Source organism: Aethalodelphis obliquidens, unplaced genomic scaffold (assembly GCF_003676395.1).
Source record: "Aethalodelphis obliquidens isolate GAN/ISIS:26980383/991018 unplaced genomic scaffold, ASM367639v1 scaffold4, whole genome shotgun sequence".
NCBI lineage: Eukaryota > Metazoa > Chordata > Mammalia > Artiodactyla > Delphinidae > Aethalodelphis > Aethalodelphis obliquidens.
Window position 1 is genome coordinate 41,581,833 of NW_020837948.1, and position 20,206 is coordinate 41,602,038.

The 20,206-nt window shown below is 33.5% G+C and overlaps 1 protein-coding gene across 11 annotated transcripts in view; it reads left to right on the top strand.

Moving 5' to 3' along the window:
* Positions 1 to 20,206, top strand: part of KIAA0825 (KIAA0825 ortholog) — a 398,483-nt gene that overhangs the window by 68,016 nt on the left and 310,261 nt on the right. For all 11 annotated transcript variants that reach the window (XR_003431587.1, XM_027100606.1, XM_027100611.1 and 8 more), the window contains 2 exons: positions 4,730 to 4,898; positions 7,938 to 8,607. Coding sequence is in view for 10 of the 11 variants with exons in the window: in XM_027100606.1 (XP_026956407.1) it covers positions 4,730 to 4,898; positions 7,938 to 8,607 (839 nt within the window). In the remaining variant the exon portion in view is untranslated. The remainder of the gene's footprint in view (positions 1 to 4,729; positions 4,899 to 7,937; positions 8,608 to 20,206) is intronic.

Genomic DNA, 20,206 nt, shown 5'->3' on the forward strand with positions numbered 1-20,206 from the left:
ATAAAATGGACAACCTGGAAGAAATGGATAAATTCTTAGAAAGGTATCACTTTCCAAGACTGAACCAGGAAGAAATAGAAAATATGAACAGACCAATCACAAGTAATGAAATTGAAACTGTGATTAAAAATCTTCCAACAAACAAAAGCCCAGGACCAGATGGCTTCACAGGCAAATTCTATCAAACATTTAGAGAAGAGGTAACACCCATCCTTCTCAAACTCTTCCAAAAAATTGCAGAGGAAGGAACACTCCCAAACTCATTCTATGAGGCCACCATCACCCTGATACCAAAACCAGACAAAGGTACTACAAAAAAAGAAAATTACAGACCAGTATCACTGATGAATATAGATGCAAAAATCCTCAACAAAATACTAGCAAACAGAATCCAACAGCACATTAAAAGGATCATACACCATGATCAAGTGGGATTTATCCCAGGGATGAAGGATTCTTCAGTACATGCAAATCAATCAATGTGATACACCGTATTAACAAATTGAAGAATAAAAACCATATGATCATCTTAATAGATGCAGAAAAAGCTTTTGACAAAATTAAACACCCATTTATGATAAAAACTCTCCAGAAAGTGGGCATAGAGGGAACCTACCTCAACATAATAAAGGCCATATACAACAAACCCACAGCAAACATCCTTCTCAATGGTGAAAAACTGAAAGCATTTCCTCTGAGATCAGGAACAAGACAAGGATGTCCACTCTCACCACTGTTATTCAACATAGTTTTGGAAGTCCTAGCCACGGCTATCAGAGAAGAAAAAGAAATAAAAGGAATACAAATTTGAAAAGCAGAAGTAAAACTGTCACTGTTTGCAGATGACCTGATACTATACATAGAGAATCCTAAAAATGCCACCAGAAAACAACTAGAGCTAATCAATGAATTTGGTAAAGTTGCAGGATACAAAATTAATACACAGAAATCTCTTGCATTCCTATATACTAATGATGAAAAATCTGAAAGAGAAATTAAGGAAACACTTCCATTTACCATTGCAAGAAAAAGAATAAAATACCTAGGAATAAACCTACCTAGGGAGACAAAAGACCTGTATGCAGAAAACTATAAGACACTGATGAAAGAAATTAAAGATGATACCAACAGATGAAAAGGTATACCATGTTCTTGGATTGGAAGAATCAATATTGTGAAAATGACTATGCTACCCAAAGCAATCTACAGTTTCAATGCAATCCCTATCAAATTACCAATGGTATTTTTTACGGAACTAGAACAAAAATCTTAAAATTTGTATGGAGACACAGAAGACCCCGAATAGCCAAAGCAGTCTTGAGGGAAAAAGGAGCTGGAGGAATCAGACTCCCTGACTTCAGACTATACTCCAAAGCTACAGTAATTAAGACAATATGGTACTGGCACAAAAACAGAAACATAGATCAATGGAACAAGATAGAAAGCCCAGCGATAAACCACGCACCTATGGTCAACTAATCTATGACAAAGGAGACAAAGATATACAATGGAGAAAAGACAGTGTCTTCAATAAGTGGTGCTGGGAAAACTGGACAGCTACATGTAAAAGAATGAGACGTGGATGGATCTAGAGACTCTTACTTCACAGAGTGAAGTAAGTCAGAAAGAGAAAAACAAATATCATATATTAACACATGTATGTGGAACCTAGAAGAATGGTACAGATGAACTGGTTAGCAGGGCGCAAGTTGAGACACAGATGTAGAGAACAGACGTATGGACACCAGGGGAGGAAAGCCGTGGGAGGGGTGGGGATGGTGGTGTGCTGAATTGGGCTATTGGGATTGACATGTATATACTGATGTGTATAAAATTGATGACTAATAAGAACCTGCAGTATAAAAAAATAAATTAAAATTCAAAAATTAAAATAAAATAAAATACTGTATTAGTTTCAGGTGTACATCACAGTGATTCAGCATTTTTATAGATTGTACTCCTTTTTCCAGCACGGTTCTTTACACTTTTACTACATATTTTTATAATCCTGAACAACATGTAGGATCGTATGGCATGTTTTCAAACTACTGAATGGTTTGTGTTCATTTATACCTTTTTCCCTCTCAACATTACGTTTGTTAGATTCATCTATGTTGGTAACTGTATTTCTAGTTTATTTTCATGACTATTTCACTGAATGAATATAACTATTCTCCTATTGTTGGAAATTTAGGGTATTTTCAGTGGTTTTAATATTACAAATAAACTTAAGAATATGCTTTTAGAAAGTCCTTGCTAAGCCAACTAATGGTGTAAATTTGGGAATTTAAACTGTTTAGGGCAGAGATTCTACATCTACATTAGACTTTTGACATTTTTGGTTAATGAATGTGCTAACTGGATTTCTATTTGCCGAATTACCTTGGTTATATTTTTACGACTGACCTTGTTTCTAAAGAAAATTAGAAGCAACTTACAGTAAAACAGAAACACCTAAACCAGAATAAAGAGAAGTATCATGTTATTTCTGAAAAGCTAGATCAAGATCTTGCATCATTTAAGTCTGAAGATATATATAGACCTCCTCCCACCCAAGATCACCATCTCCATCAGCAATGTTACTACACATATATGAAAATAATATGTTACCTTTTCGATGTTGAAAATTAATTTTTAAATTAATTTTGACCTCAGTTAAAGAAGATAAATTGCCAAACTGATATGCATCTTAAATTTTGAAAGTATTCACTTTGAATAATAATCAGGAGATAAATCTCTAGACTTCAGACTTTTAAAGCAAGATGTACAGACAGTGGTGAATGGCAGAATGACAAGACATTTAGCCACATAAAAACAGCATCAGGTACAGGTGAATTCTGTCATTTTAAAACTTGTGACAAAATGATTTAAAAGCCAGCTCAACTGTCTTAGTTTGTATCAATGAGGGAGGTCCTCTGAAATGCAACTGCTCAATCCCTTTATCAGTGTTTGGACAAATTACTAAAATATCTAGCTCTCTGAAGGCTTTACTCTATTTATAAGTTGTAGTTATTGGCCTCTACCCAGATTCACATGTTAGAGATTAGCCTAAAAGCTGAGTCTTGATTGAAATAGATTTAGGTAAACTAACGGCTGAGCCTTTCCAGTTCACATTGCTGTAATCTATTAGGTTTGACTGAGTGAGACACAGGAGGATGCTATAATAAAAACCTTTGATAACCAGTCCCTAGAGTCAAGGTATGTGCTTTGGGCATCGTGTTTCTCCGTCCATAGAAGTGCTTACGTAAATTAAGAAAATATATGCCAATCTTGTGTCAGACTTAGAACTGGTATTCCTGAGTAAGACTGTCTCATCAGGAAACTGAGTGGCCTGTGGCCTAAGGAGGTATTGTTTTTCTTGCAAGTTCTTTGTTTTCATGAAAAGGCTCTTTGATTCTCAGAATGTATTTTTTTCAAGGTAATTTAGTTTGAATTCGCTCATGCTCAGAAGTCTCCTGAAAAATTTCCCTTAAAGTTTTAGTGTATGTTTTATATGGAACCAATACCTTATACGAATTTCGAAGAAGAGAATTTCATATGACATCAATTTTAATCATCAGAGCTTGGTTTCCAAAGCCTCCGTGTTTCTATCACATGGAATCAATAATTAATAGCAATGATATTTTCAAAACAGTAGTAACCTTTTTAGTAACAGATGTTTCTTAATACTATTAAGAGGCAAATGCATAACTTGTCAGTTTGGGGTGAAGGGATTCAGCTTCAAAATAATTTTCCTGTTTATAAAGCTTTCTTGCAGTTTAGATATGCTGCCATCAGGTGGTAGTAATATGTCATATCCATGTGGCTCCACAGATGACATTATGCTTAAGGTCACCAGTTTACTCCACAAAGATTTATGATAATGAATGCACAGATTTTTAAATGAAAATTAAAATAAAATAGTACATCTTTTTAGTTTCAGAGCTAAGGATACTTTTAACGGAATTTTTTAAACATATATATATTGGAAGATGCAGTTGGGCATCCTGTTTATTTATTTGTAAATGAAGAGTTTCATCTTATGCCTTCAAAAAATTTAGAAAATAAAGAAAAGTAAAAAACACCAAATTTCATCACCCAGGGATAATTGCTATTAACCTTTTGTTTCATTTCCTTCCAGTCTTTTTTTTTAACATGCAATCTTTAGCATGTTTTGGGGTTTTTTTTTTTTTGGAGTAGAGGTTGATGGCAGGAAAAGGCACTTAGCTGTAGTAACAGTGTATATATAGCATGTATCTTTTACAACTTTAAAAATTATAAGTTCTTTGTAACTTTTGTGATTTCTTAATATTGCACTGATTGAGATTTTCCATAATTTATATAGTCATTCACATATTAGTATATAGTGTATGTTTCTGATTTCGGTCATCAAGAATATTTTGCCTCTGTCTTCCATCCACTGCTTGCTTATCAAGAGGATCATTATTTCATTGCATCTATACTTGATTTTTCATTTAACACAAAGGAATTTTTAATTCATCTTTGAGTAGCTAGATATGTTTCCTCTATTGCGTTTGAAATGAAATGGCCAGAAAATTTGAGCTTTCAGTTTTCAATTATGAATGAAAATATAGTTTCTTTGTTACTATTTTCATATATGAATGTTTTATAATTTTGTAAATTGTGTGCCACCGGGCACTGCATATAAACATTTCAGGATCTGTGATATTATGAGACAGAGCCATTACCTACTTCCTACCAAAATAATTTTTTCTTTTCTTTTTTATAGCATAGAACACTGCATTAAAGAAATACAGTCTGAAGTTAACAAACAGTGTCCAGATGTGCAGCTACGAACAACAACTGACTGTTTTGAATGGCTAAATAATTATAATTATAATTCATCCAAGTCACCATCCATTCCCCATGGAGATATGATAAAATTTCTCAAAGCACTGGTAAAAAAAAAAAAAAAAAAAATAGAATCTTTGTTTTAACAGTGGAGTGGGGTGGGTGAACATGGAATACATTTCATTCAATTTCTGTATGTAAATATTTATTCCATTGACCATATTAGCCCGCCATATCTAGGGGTTAGGATTTGTGTTTTGTTTCTATATCCTCAGTGGAATCCAGTGAGCTATGTGTTTTTATTTTTTGCTATGATTTTTATAATAAAATGAGGTTTTACATAAATGGACATTAAACATTATAATTCCTGAGGGATTTGTGGTGTGATGTATACCATATCAACACCACAAAATGTACTGAAATGTACCACGATTATCTATCAGAAAAGTTGGTATCTATTACATTTTGTGTCCCTTCACAACTACTCATTTTCTTGTGCTCATTACTAAGCACAATAAGATCATCATCAGTTGTATCTATTAAGTAGCCTTGTCCATTATTCCCTTCATCCCCAAGCTGCAGGCATATCCAATTCTTTTCAATCAAGGCAGCAATTTATAGGACACTGTTAATTGATGGAGAATTATTACATTGGTCATTCTTGGATACTGACCACTCTCTATGTTAGAGAGGTTTTTGTAGCCTTCAATAAGCAATACTTATTTTATTACACCTGTATCTACAAGGGTAGCTAGCTTCCAAGAACTAGAGAAACAGCACAATTGTTAGAAAACAGGATTTCTGTAGCTACGGTTTTAATTTAATTTAGGGAAGAAAGGCACTGTTTTTGTGTAAGCATCAAACATTGACTAAGGCAGATGTGGAAAATATCTTAAGGTTGTAGTTGGCTTAGGATGACAGAATCAGATGAAAATAATTTTTGACTATTGTTATTATTGCAGATGTCTCTTAAATGTTTAGAAAGTAATAAAAGAAAGAGAAAGGAAGATTATGTGCCCTGAAGGCTTAGTCTTTTAAGAAAATCCTCTCACCCATTATCTCTTGAAGGTGGAGCCTTGAAGAATAAATATGGATATAGTTATTCCTTTAATTTCTATTAAGAGCCGTGTGTAATGAATTTCATTAATATTGATATAATAATGCTTTCTCATTTAATTAAAAGCAAAAGCTTTTAATTATCTTTTAATCTGTCACACATAAGTCATTCTCTATTCACTGCAGGGCAAAGGCCGCCTTAGTCTTGCTCAAATTCATTAGACTGATAGGCCTCTTCCAGACCTAGGTGTTTTAACATAATTGATCATGTTATTTTGAGAAAAGAACCACATTATGAAAACAGATCCAGATTAAAACGACCTTGTCAAGTTTTTACATGCTGAAAGTGTCAATCTTGACAGAATTTTTTTCATACATCTATTTTTTTTTCCATAGAAAATTTTTATTTATTAATTATCTAACTAAATAAGAAACAGAGCTTCTTATTATGGCAGTTGTATGAAGTCATTTTCCAAATTTAAGCAATCATACTTAATACATGTCCACATGTTTTAAATCTATCATTCTTTAAATGTTTGCTTGATCAAATATTTACAGTTATTGACTGATATAAAGAAACCCAAGTCTGAGGCACTAATATGACCAGTTTGCTCTATAGAATTTACCATAATGCTGGAGTTCTGGACTCTATCTAAGGACATTTATTTTCCAGAAGTACCAAAAGAACTAAATAAAAAGGAAGAGAGGAAGGAGAGCTTCAGAAAAGTCAGTTCACTTTTTGGTTCTCTAGAGTGTAGTAGAAAGAACATGGATGAGGAGAATGAAACCAGGCATCCATTCTTGGTTCTGTGCTTTACTGTGTGTGACATTTGGCAAGTAACTTAAACACTCTGCACTTTAGTGTCCTTATCTGTAAATTGAGGTTTTAAGTATCTATGTCACAGAGTTTTCATTATGAAGAAGTCAGAGACTGTATCAAAAAGTGCTTTTTATATAATAAACTACTACATAAATATTAGGCATTATTATTTATTACAGACAGAACATTAAATTAGAGATCACAATGCTTAGAATGACTGAGAGAGAGCCCTGGAATTTGTCTAGGAGTTGTTCATTTTTCTGAGTCACACATAATACCTTTGTCAATAGGTAATTTCCAAGCTGACTTGATTTTATACTGCTTGAACCTTGCTTCCATTTTTAGGTTTTTTTTTAAATAATCAGCTTGTTGCTACTTAGAGGATATAAGCTAATTTCAGTACTACCTGAAATAGACATAATTAGGAGAGTCAGCATGTAAGGAGAATTTGTGCATGTAATTCAAAGTCCAAAAACAAAGTAAATTTTTGTCTTTTTTCTATTCCTAATTACATCTACTATTGTTTCTGTCAGTTGACACAGAAAATATACAAAAATTTTTCTTATGTTTTGAGGAACAATTCTGAGAGTAATTTTTCCCATTTTGAGTTAGTTATTTCTTTGGAGAGAACTGAAATATTCTCAGATTACTTTCCAAAGTAAAATCTTTCTTAACATGACTCTCAAAAACGAATTTAAATGAAAGTTAAAGTCTTTAAATGTATTAACTTTTATTTCTCAGGATGGCAGCTATTAGTAACCCCTAGGCACATACTATGTTTAAAGGTCTCTGTTCTCTATGTTCATTTGGGAATTTATAATAATAAGTATACTCATTCAGGCATGAAAATTATCTACTAGGTATTAATTAGGGGCATGATCTTAAATTTATTTTGTCTTAGGAGTACATTTCAGTCGATATTTTACTATAGATTTTTATTTAGAATTTTTAAGCTAAAGCTTCCATACAGCTCAGGTTATATCAGGAATGGATAACAACGAAGGCTAAAAACTATGTGTTGAGAAATCTAATTGAAAAATTAGTTCATCACCTGGGCTTTACAAAATTTAACAGACCATAAAGATAATATTCTGAAATGTCTGAATAGATTAACTTTCAAATGCAAAAATAAGTTTTTTTTGAAAACATCATCGTATTGATTCTAAATTGAAATGAATTATTATGAAATTCTGTATGATTGTAGAAATCATTTTTTCTTGCTACTCTTATAGTTAATCACATTTCTAACATTATAATTTACTTTTATTAGCAAAATTTGTTGAAGAATGAACAAAATCAAGAAGAAATGGTATTGGATTTACTTTGGGACCTCTCCTGCCACAGCAGTGTTTCCTTCCCATCCATTCTAAGTGGAACATCTTTCCATTTCCTCTCTAGTACTTCTCTTCATTCTGTTGAAGATCATTCCTCTATGGATGTAAAGTCTATATGGGATGATATAAGACTACATCTTCGACGCTTCTTAGTGAGCAAATTACAAACCCACAATGAAATAAACAATTCACAGCAAAAAATACTGTTGAAAAAACAATGCATACAACAACTCTTATTTCTTTATCCAGAATCAGAAGTTACAATCAAGTACCAAAACATACAGAATAAACTGTTGACTAAACTTCTGCAGAACTGTTTTCCTTCTTACAGCAGAGAAGCAAATTTAGACATAATGGCTGATGGATACCAAGGTACAATGCTTAAGTTATACTCAATGATAAAAGAGGATTTTAACACACTACGTGAAATTTTAGCTCCATCCTCAACAGTGAAATTCATTAAAGAAACTTACCTGGATACAGTTACAGAAGAAATGGCAAAATTTCTTGAAAATTTTTGTGAGCTGCAGTTCAAAGAAAATGCTGTCCGTGTGATTAAAACAAGCAAGAGCTCCAGCAGGCATAGAGGAGCAGTGCATGCTTTGGGTTAGTGATTTTTTAAATTTCTGTTTGGCTTAACTTAAACCTTTTGATATCTTTAATTTTCTTTCTTTTTTTTTGAATTTTTGAATTTTATTTGTTTATTTTTATGCAGCAGTTTCTTATTAGTTATCTGTTTTATACATATTAGTGTATACATGTCAATCCCAGACCAATTCATCCCACCACCACCACCACCACCACCCACCACTTCCCCCCTTGGTGTCCATACGTTTGTTCTCTACATCTGTGTCTCAGTTTCTGCCCTGCAAACCGGTTCATCTGTACCATTTTTCTAGGTTCCACATATATGCGTTAATATACGATATTTGTTTTTCTCTTTCTGACTTACTTCACTCTGTATGACAGTCTCTAGATCCATCCACATCTCTACAAATGACCCAATTTTGTTCCTTTTTATGGCTGAGTAATATTCCATTGTATATATGTACCACATCTTCTTTATCCATTTGTCTGTTGATGGGCATTTAGGTTGCTTCCATGACCTGGCTATTGTAAATAGTGCTGCAATGAACATTGGGGTGCATGTGTCTTTTTGAATTATGGTTTTCTCAGGGTATATGCCCAGTAGTGGGATTGCTCAGTCATATGGTCATTCTATTTTTAGTTTTTTTAAGGAAACTCCATACTGTTCTCCATGGTGGCTGTATCAATCTACATTCCCACCAACAGTGCAAGAGGGTTCTCTTTTCTCCACACCCTCTCCAGTATTGATATCTTTAATTTTCTAACTTTTCTATTTGGTTAAACTTAATTACAAATTTGAAAATAAATCAGAAAATAAATGTTGTGAAATTCTCCACTACACATTTCTCTTATGCATTTCTTTTTCTCTAAGTATAGTAATAGAAGTGTGTTCTTTCCTGTTATTTAAATTATTAAAGATATTGGAAATGTAAGTCAGAAATATTACCAATAAGACTTTCAGTTTTTTTTTTTGAAGATGTTGGGGGTAGGAGTTTATTAATTAATTTATTTATTTTTGCTGTGTTGCGTCTTCGTTTCTGTGCGAGGGCTTTCTCTAGTTGTGGCAAGCAGGGGCCACTCTTCATCGTGGTGCGCGGGCTTCTCACTATTGCGGCCTCTCTTGTTGCGGAGCACAGGCTCCAGACGCTCAGGCTCAGTAGCTGTGGCTCACGGGCCTAGTTGCTCCGCGGCATGTGGGATCCTCCCAGACCAGGGCTCGAACCCGTGTCCCCTGCATAGCAGGCAGATTCTCAACCACTGTGCCATCAGGGAAGCCCAAGACTTTCAGTTTTTTAATCACATAAATTATTGTGATAATCAAATAATCAAATAAATTATTTTATATATATAAAAACAGAAAAGTCTAATTTTTAACCCATTGTATCTTCCAGAGCTGAAGCATTATTAAGTAAAAAGAAGTGTTGAACACTTGTTGAAATTTTTATTAATGAAAATTGGAAGTTTAAAATTGTAATATTTTGGTCAGCCAATGACAATATGGCCCTATTATGAAATACTAATTATAAAATTCTATATTATAATTGGTTATGGAAGCATAACATTAACTACAGCTGATTTTTAAAGTTCCTCTAATGTTGTTCCTATAAGAATATATATAATAAAAGAGTATTTGAAGAGTCCTAATTTTATTCAAAAGATAAAATAATCTATTATGATATAATAAGTTATTCTTGTCATCATTTTAATTTCCTACCAGTGAAGAAAAATTAAGGTAAAAAATATGATTATTTTGAAAATTATGATTACTCATGCTTTACATAGAATGCTGAGGTGTGTTTCTAAATAGATTCATAAACTATATTTTTTAATTATTTGAAAATTATCATTTGGTGAATTGCTATTTTTGAATTTATGATCATTTCATAAAAATTTCCATAGCTCACTATATTTTTATCTACCTTCCTTAATAAAATACCACAATACCAAATTTCTCTGATATATGAATATATTATATGAATACGATATATGAATTTTCAAATAATTTAATGTTCTGTCTTAGAATTTTTATTTTCTTCAGGAAGCTGTGTCACATCACAGAACAGAGATGCATCAGCCAGGTTTAGGTTACAGCAGAATACAAAATCAGTTAATTTAGGAACATTACAATTTTGCTCAAAGTAAATTTTCATTTTAATTATTACATAAATTTTAAATGCATTTTCATAAGTGTACTTATTTTCTATAATTTTTATGTCCTCTCAAAAAGTTTATGCTTACTTGTAAAGTACTTTCAACATGAAAGTTTTATATGTGCTAAATATAGTTTAGTTTATACCAGAAGAAAAGATCCATATGGTTAAAAATATGTGTAAGTTGCTATGGAGTCTTTAGGGCTGATATTGAGGTGTTTTCCCTTTTGTGAGAGAAAACTATGTGCGTTGGCTTTTACACCAAAATTTGAAGCACTTCCCACAAGTCCAAGTGCACTGATCTTTCTCAAGCTGCTTTATCTGAACTTTGGTATAAATCACTTGTTAAACGAATGCTTTCCATGTGCCAAGCACTGTACTAAGTGCATCCCTTTCCTTATTATCCCAATTTGATAAACAAAGAAAGAAGCTTAGAAAGATTAACTTGCCTTGGGTCACTTGCACAAAGTCAGGATTCACATGTAGATCTCTATGTCTTCAAGACCCATATTCTTAACCACCGTGCTATTGGGTCTTGTCTCAAAATGTAAAATTAAATTCTTTGTCACTTGTAAAAGAAATTTCAAACAGCACTGTTCAAGTGGGCTGCCTAAAAATCAGTTCCGTTCTGCTGTATTGAGTACCTGCCACAGGCAAGGCATTTAGCAGCTACCGTGTTTAAGGTTTCTAAGCTAGACATGGTGAAGGGAAGAAAACTGAGTAACTGCTGTTAATGCTGTGTGAGAACTCCTAAACTAACTCTTAACAAAGCAATCATATTTTCCACTAGTATTTTGCCCAATGACCAAATTTTATTTATTAAGGAAATACAGTTTGAGATTAGCAAAATAATAATAATAATTTATAAATACTTAATAAAATTTATAATTTATATTCCTATTTGAATAAAATCTAGATTGGCTTGAATGGGTTGTATATTGTCTTTAGTATACGTTTACACTCACCAAGTCTTCGATTTTTTTTTTTTTTTTTTTTTTTTGGCTGCGTTGGGTCTTCATTGCTGCACGCAAGCTCTCTCTAGTTACGGTGAGCAGGGGCTACTCTTCGTTGTGGTGCCCTGGCTTCTCATTGCAGTGTATTCTCTTGTTGCGGAGCACGGGCTCTAGGCACGGGGTCTTCAGTAGTTGTGGCATGCGGGCTCTAGAGGGCAGGCTCAGTAGTTGTGGTGCATGGGCTTAGTTGCTCCACAGCACGTGGGATCTTCCCGGACCAGGGCTCAAACCCGTGTCCCCTGCATTGGCAGGCGGATTCTTAACCACTGTGCCACTAGGGAAGCCCAAATCTTCGATATTTTGCCTGAAACTCTAGACAGTCCTTAAGTAACAAGAATTAGCATTTATTGGGTCAGACATTGCAACACATTATTTCATTTAATCCTTCTAACCACCCAACAAGGTAGGTACCCTTATTTATCTCTGTTATATAGTGAGAAAACTAAGGCATAGCGATATTAAGTAATTTGGTCAAGGTTACAAAGTAAAGCCAGGATATAAACTCAGGTCTGTCTGACTGCAATACCCTGACTATAACTGTGCTCTACTGACTAAAAGAACAGGACGGAAATAGCTCATTCCATTAACAACACTGTTGTGAATCCTCTGTATGCTAAATCTACTTTAGTGTTGTCACTGTTTTACTTTCCCCTAAACTATCCCACAGTCTTCTCATTCCAAGACTTCATAATGCTTATTTTGTGATCTACTGAGATATCTTGAGCAGACCTTGTATATACACTAGTCTCTTTTTTCCAGCCTCATTGAGATATAATTGACATACAACACTGTTTAAGATGTACAACGTGTTGATTTGTACCCTTAATATTTGTACACTTAATACTTCAAAACGATTACCACCATAGTATTAACTAATATCTCCATCATGTCACACAATTACCATTACTTTTGTGTGGTGAGAACACTTAAGATTTACTTTCTTAACAGCTTTCAATTATGTAATACATTATTATTACTATAATCACAATGCTGTGCATTAGATCCCCAGAAATTTTAAATCTTCTAACTGGAAATTTGTACCCTTTGACCAATATCTCCTCATTTCCTCCATCCCCCATCCCCTGGTAACTACCTTAATACTCTGTTTCTATGAGTTTAGTTGTTTTAGATTTCACATATAAGTGATATCTTGTAGTATTTGTCTATCTCTGTCTGACTGTCTGACTTATTTCACTTAGCATAATGCCTTCAAAGTCCATCCATGTTGTTGCAAATTGCAGGATTTCCTTCTTTCTCATGGCTGAATTATAGTCCATTTTATCTATCTCAATCTCCCACATTCTTTATCCATTCATTCATAAATGGACACTTAGGATGTTTCCTTATCTTGGCTATTGTGAATAATGCTGCAACAAACATGGGGGTGCAGATATCTCCTTGATATCTTGTTTTCATTTCCTTTAGATATATTCCAGAAGTGGGATTGCTGATGGTGGTTCTATTTTTAATTTTTTGTGGAACCTCCATACTGTTTTCTGCAATTGGTGTACCAATTTATATTCCCACCAACAGTGCACATGGGTTCCCTTTTCTCTACATCCTCACCAATGCTTGTTATCTCTTGCCTTTTCGATGATAGCCAGGTATAAGGTGATATCTCATTGTGGTTTTGGTTTGCATTTCTCTGATGATTAGTGATCTTGAGCATCTTTTCATGTACCTGTTGGCCATCTGTATGTCTTCTTTGGAAAAATGTCTATTCAGGTCCTCTGCCCATTATTTAATCGGATTTTGTTGTTGTTGTTGTTCTGTTACCGAATTGTATGAGTTCTTTATGTATTTTGTATTTTGATCCCTTACTAAATATATGGTTTGCAAATATTTTCTCCCTATCATAGATTTTTTCATTTTGTTATAGTTTCTTTTGCTGTGCACAAGTTTTTCAGTTTGATATAGTCCCATTTATTAATTTTTGCTTTTGTTGCTTATGCCTTTGGTATTATATCCAAAAAAATCATTGCCAAGACTAACATTAAGGAGCTTTTTCCCTATGCTTTCTTCTGGGAGTTTTATGGTTTCAGGTCTTAGGTTAAAGTCTTTTATCCATTTTGAGTTAATTTTTGTATATGTTGTAAGATACGGCTCAGTTTCATTCTTCTTCATGTGTTATCCACTTTTCCCAACACCATTTATTTAACCCTTTCCCCAATGAGTATTCTTAGTCCCATTGTCAAATATTAGTTGACCGTATATACAAGGGTTTATTTCTGGGTTCTCAGTTCTGTTCCGTTGGTCTATATGTCTATTTTTATGTTTTGATATTTGAAGAAAATGGTGAAATAATGTTATAATGTAAATATTATAGACTTTTTGTGGTTTGGTGATATATTCTAGAAAAGAATAATAATATTTTTACAGATACTCTTTTAAGTGATTAAGTCATCGAGTTACTTTTACTTTTAAAATTGTATTTTCTGTGGATGTAAGAAAAGATATTGCTACTTTTCTCAGTGCTTGAAAAAGAGGATTGTTTATGTGTAGTAAATTTTAGTTAGATAAATTCTCTGTATTTTAATATGAAACGATGCAATTAGGAGATTTCAATCATAGGATAAATGTCATGATCCCCTGTATATCTTACTCTGAATTTTTCTTGAGGTTATTGTTAGCTTGAAAGGGAAAGGCTTGAGTGTATGATGCATGCCTTTCAGTATTTGGAAGGTTTCTAAAGATCTCCAGTGGGTGAGAGGTTGAAACTTGGTGGCCTCTACCCCTTCCCTCTCCCAGTTCCTTTATATTTTGTTTAAGGAAGATTGGGGGTAGGGGAAACAGAATCCCTCTGGGAATGAAAAGATCCTTTAGAGTAAAGGAGACCCTCAAGCCCAGATAAAGGCAGAATTTTGACTAAGGAGGCACAGATCACAGTTGGAAAGTAGGCCAGTCAAAATCACCCTAATTTCTCTCCTACTCCTCAAGTACCTCTGACTAGCTGAGTGATGATCTCAGGGAAATGTAAAGAAGAATATTGAGGCCAGCATGTAAAGTGTGTACAGAAAGAAGCATTTGTTATCCTATTGTTACAGAAGAGACCAAGCCTCCTAGAAGGATACCACATCTCTTGACCCTATTGTGCTCCTGAGACAGAGGTGAAGATCTCCATTAGCTCTCTGATGTCAATCATGCTTATTGTTTTCTAACCCCACACTAGTAGAAGCTGGAATTTCAAGTAATACAAAACAGTAATGGGGAAAAAAATTCCTAAAAGAAAGTTATATCTTTATTCAGTTATCACAAATTCCTTTAAAGTAATAGTACAATTTCAGGGTTTTTTGTTGTACTGTTGTTGAAAATACTAATAAATGATATTGTTGATTAGCTTTTTTTCCCCACTGTTTTATCATACTTGCTATTCTTTAATGAAATACTGGTATATTCCTTATTTACAAGTACTTGCTCTCAGAAGGTGAAAAGTACAGTTATCAGGAGTCAAGGGTGCTCGTCTTGAATCTTCTACCCCCTTGTTTTTGTGACCTTAGATAAGTCATTTAACCTCTTCATATCGTTCTAATTGATAAAATGAAAGGGTTATATTAGATAATATCTAAGCTTTAACTCTAAACTTATTCTGACTCTGTGACCTGGAAATCATTCCACAACCAGATTTTTTATACCTACAATTTGTCAGTGGAAACTGTCACATTTATTTTCTTTGCTGACAGACAGTACGGATATATTAGCTGGCTAAGTGTGTGGCTTTGTATGCCACTGTAACAAATATAAAAACGTCCTTTAGATCTTTATCTGTGTGATTTTTCTTCCCCAAGTGAAACTTGAAAATAACAGTATGGAAAGTGCCCATTTCCTACAGTTACATTTTTAATGAGGATGGGAGGGTGAAGAGGGGAGTCTGTGGTTAAGCAAAAACAGGAAGTAGAGTCTCTCCTTCCAGCTGACATCTGAAGCTATTCCTAGAAATTCTTTGTTGGGCTTCCCCTTTGATCCTACAACCAACTGTTTTGTTTTGTTTTATTTTTTGTTTCAATTTTTTTTTTCTAGTAGCATTTTAAATCAGGTCATTGAAAATTAAGATCACAGGCAAGAACTGGAAATACAATATTATTTTGTATTGTTGATTGAAAAGAAATTCATATGCCTTTTCTCTGGCATGTATTTAAAGTAGGCAAAGAAGGGATTTAAGACTTGTGCTTTTTCCTGGGGAAGAACCAGCTCATTTCTGCAATGCTGTAGACAGTAGGTATGGACTAAATACTTTTTCTCAGAAAGTGTCTCTGTATCCACACAAACCCTTCTGTAAGTAAGAACAAAATGAAAACCTCAGAATTAGGACTATAAAGCATGGAAGAGTGAGTGATCTTTTCCTAAGAGTCTGTGGGTAAGAATTTCATGAGCCATATGAAAACAATTGTACATGTTAAACTTATGTAAATAATTTTAGTATTTTTTTCAGCACTTAAAGAAAGTCAAACGTGATTTGGGTTTTGGCATAATTGATTCTAAAGCCTTCCCTCCTGCAAGTTCAGTTACATGGCATGTTCAGAGCCCTATTGAGGCTTAACCTAGAATGTGCTAGGACATCCATGCCATCAGTAGAGAGAACGGGCTTGTCTTTCCTTTTTCTGAGCCTGGAGGATGTTCTCTACTCAGTCTAATTCCTTTCTGTACTGTCTATCTCTCTATAGTAGAAGTACACAGGGTGATCCATCAAGGTGAGGGTGAAAATTAGAACTATTTAGTTTTATTTCACCCTTTATATAAGAGGCAGGACAGGACAAATTTTTCATGCCATTTAAGATAGTGTTTTCTGTGTTAAACGTCATTCCCAGCCATTCTTATTCTTGAGTTTTGGTAAGGCACGAATAGCTTAGGCTCTAATTTGCACTAAAAACCTGAGTAAAGTATATACTTTGCAAAGGATACTACTCAAAACATGAATTCACCATTAATTTTTGTTAATATTTTCTCATTGATCATCTTCATTTTTCCTTGTTATCTATTTACAAATATATAAAGTTAGTTATATAATAGGTACTGTTTTTTAGGTCCTTTTAATTTGCCATGCACCATGCTAAGCACTTTATGCACTGATACACCATTTGATTCTTACAAACATCTCTGAAAATTTGGATATTATCCCTGCTTTATAGTTGCAGAAACTGAGGTTGGATAAGTTAAAGAGCTTTCCCAAAGTGCCACTGCTAGGATGTACCTCGACTAGGATTCAAATCCATTTCTGAATTATGACCAAGCCTATTCTCTTAAATACTGTCTTTCTTTCTCTTGCTAAATGAAATCCCTTGCAAGATCAGGAACACTTTTATAATTTGAAGAGTGATTCCCATGAGCCACAGATCCTGATTTTTGTGTTGGACTTTCTGGAATTGTAACACATATATTTATTCTCTACATATAAAATTAAACAAACTTGGATTTTGGAAGCAACTATGGTAGTAATAGAGTGCAAAGCTACATCACTGGATTTTCTGCTTGGGAAAAATTGGGAAAGGAAAAAAAAATTCAAGACTTTCTACCTAACACATGAAAAGGAAAATAATAGTGTTAATTTTTTACTTAATATAAAAAAATATCTAGAGGAGGCTCTCATTTTATTCCTAGAGAAGCAGGTAATCTGCTTACATATAAGGCTTTTGCCAGAGTTAAGCTAAAAGTAATTAAGTTACTGAAATAGTTGAAGCAATTATTGCTAGATTTAAGATCCTTTTTATGATTAATTAATAATAATCCCACATGTTAACGATATGTTTGCAAGATGCTTCCACATTTCGGGGTTTTTTATTTAATTTATATTTGCTCCACCACCAGTCTGAAATTAGGCAGTGCAGAAACTCCAGTTCTTGTTTTATGGGTGATGAAAACTACGGCATTTTGGCTGATTAACAAATCAAGTTGGAGATGGAACTAAGAGTAGAAGTATCTTCCCACTATACCTCAGTGCCTCATAAGAAAATAAACGAAAAGTCTCACACTAGAATTTTTTCCCTAAGGAGTTGATGGCGTATTTAAATTCTTCCTACTAAAGGTTGTATCATCTGTGAAAATTATTTATTTGATCAAAAACTATGAGAAAGATGACTGGATGTGTATGAGGGGAGGGTGTACGTTCCGTGGTTGGGTAGATATGTAGTATTATGCATAGGCACACGTATCTTTATTTACCTAAAATGTTTTTCTGCTGCATGGCTCTATCTTTCTGACCCCATTATTCACCATTAAATGTTCAGAGGCCTCTGAATCTTTGTTTTAAAGACACTAAAGCAACAAAGGTGCAAAGTATATTACCTAAAAGATAAAGTGGATGTAGTTTAGTTTGGGTAATATTTTTGCTTCTGTGCAGCAACAATTAGCAAACGCTAAATTGCACTCAATTATTGACTCCTTAGAACACCTGTGTGTTCTTCCTAACGGTGGAAAGAATATTTTACTAGCCACATTCTCTAGTTATGACATTCAAAAACTAAGGATGGTAGATAAAAATGACTTACTGGTTTCTCATGAGGGGTCATAAGTCAGCCTGAGATTTATATTCCTTATTAACCATTCAGGAACAGTTTTAAAAATTAAAAAGAAGATTAAAATACTGAGATTTTAAAACGCTTATTTTTTAACTTGGAAAAAGAAATTGTCTAGTTAAAAATATAAGTAACAAATTAAGAGACGAATGAAAATGATTGTAAACAAATTATTGAAGAGAAGTTCAGAATAAAATTATTCTAAAAGTAAACAAATTTACTTTGCAACTATTCTATATTGAGCAAAGAATGTGGATGAGTAATACACATGGAAGCAGTTGTAAGCCAGAAATTCAAATTCTGTAGAAAGTGATTTCGTAAGTCACTAATGCAACCTTTCTAAAACTTTTCTGATTTCTGCCTTCCCCTGCTGAAGTTATTTATGTCATTCTATGTCTTGGTTTATGGACACAGTGACAAATGTGAATGCTTAGCTCTGTTGTGTTATGTAAAAATGTTTACAGGTTTCTGCTTTTACAGATCATGAATCCCTGAATTCTTGTTTAGCATATGGGCATTTTCCAGTAGACTATTATAACCTTGAATGTTATTTCATTAACATATTTTTTTCTTAGGTTCTCAGAAAATGTAATATGTGACTTCTGGTTACTATGCTATCAATCAGTTATTAGTATCAAACTTGTTTTCATAAATGTCCAAGAAGAAAAGTTTAATAAGCAAAAAGACATTGGTAAGATTCCTTTAAAAATGTACTCTTTCTAACAGAAGACTGAAAATTGTAATGGTTGTTCCTGTACCTCAACATTCTTTGTTATGAAAATCAACTCGGCAGATATACATTGTTATAACATTTTCAATTTCATTATTTATATATAAGTATGAAAATCTTTGACCATCAGTGTCACATCTGTGAAGTCAAATATTTGTTATAAAACATATCTTCTGCCTCAAAGTAGCTGTCATTTAACATCTCTACCTTTATTTAGTTATTTTTTAACCGAGGGGAAATCTGTGTCTTGTACACCTGGGACTGTTAAAATTCTTTGTTTAAATTGGCATTTTTCTGAGTATGGGCTGATCTCTCTGCACAGGGATTTATAGAGGAGAAACTGCTGGTAGCTTTGAGAGTTAGACCAATCCCTTCCTCACATGTGGAAATAAGAAAATAATCATTAGCTTTGGGTAAAATGTTTAAAAGTTATAATGGATTTCCAGTCAGAAGGTCTTTTGCCTCTGTCATTCTTAAAATTTAATGTCTATTCCTTTGTTTAATACATATATTTGTAATTTGCTTCTAGTTTTACCAGAATATTCATAAGCACTTTGATGGTTGGGCTATCTAAATGGAGATCTAAAATTGTGCTTGTAAGGAAGTAAAAAGTTACTTAAAATTAAGTACAGTATATTGCTTCAATCAAAAGCAAAACCTATCACTGTTTGTTTTTGCAACTTCTTTTCAACATTGAGTAAAAACAGAAAACCCTGTCTATTATTTAGAAAAGTGTAGCCTACCTCGTTACCCGTTTAATCTTTTCCATAATAGAATCATAGGAAGTACCGAGTTAGCAGGTAAGTGCCAGTGAGAGATGAAACTCTAAGGCCTTTGAAATTATGATGCCAGTGATATATGAAAAACTAAATAATTTGAAGTTTTGATATTTTTGATTGCTGTGACATGGTCATACTGAACTGATTTTAGAATATCTGGCATTATATTGTTTGTCCTCCAAGGTAAAAATTATTTTAAGTTTAAAATTCAGTATTAGCATTTCCATTAGCAAAAAGCACACAGTACTAATCATTGTAGTCATTATTGGAGTAGACACCAGGTTTGTGAAATAACCTATCCTGAAAAGAAGAGAAATACCCTCCAAATTTTATGATGATCATTGTGAGAGAAAGTTATATTGTAAAATTGTTTTATAGTGCCTTCCTATATCTTTTTTCCAAACGGTACTGAAATCAATTATTATCATCTTTGTTA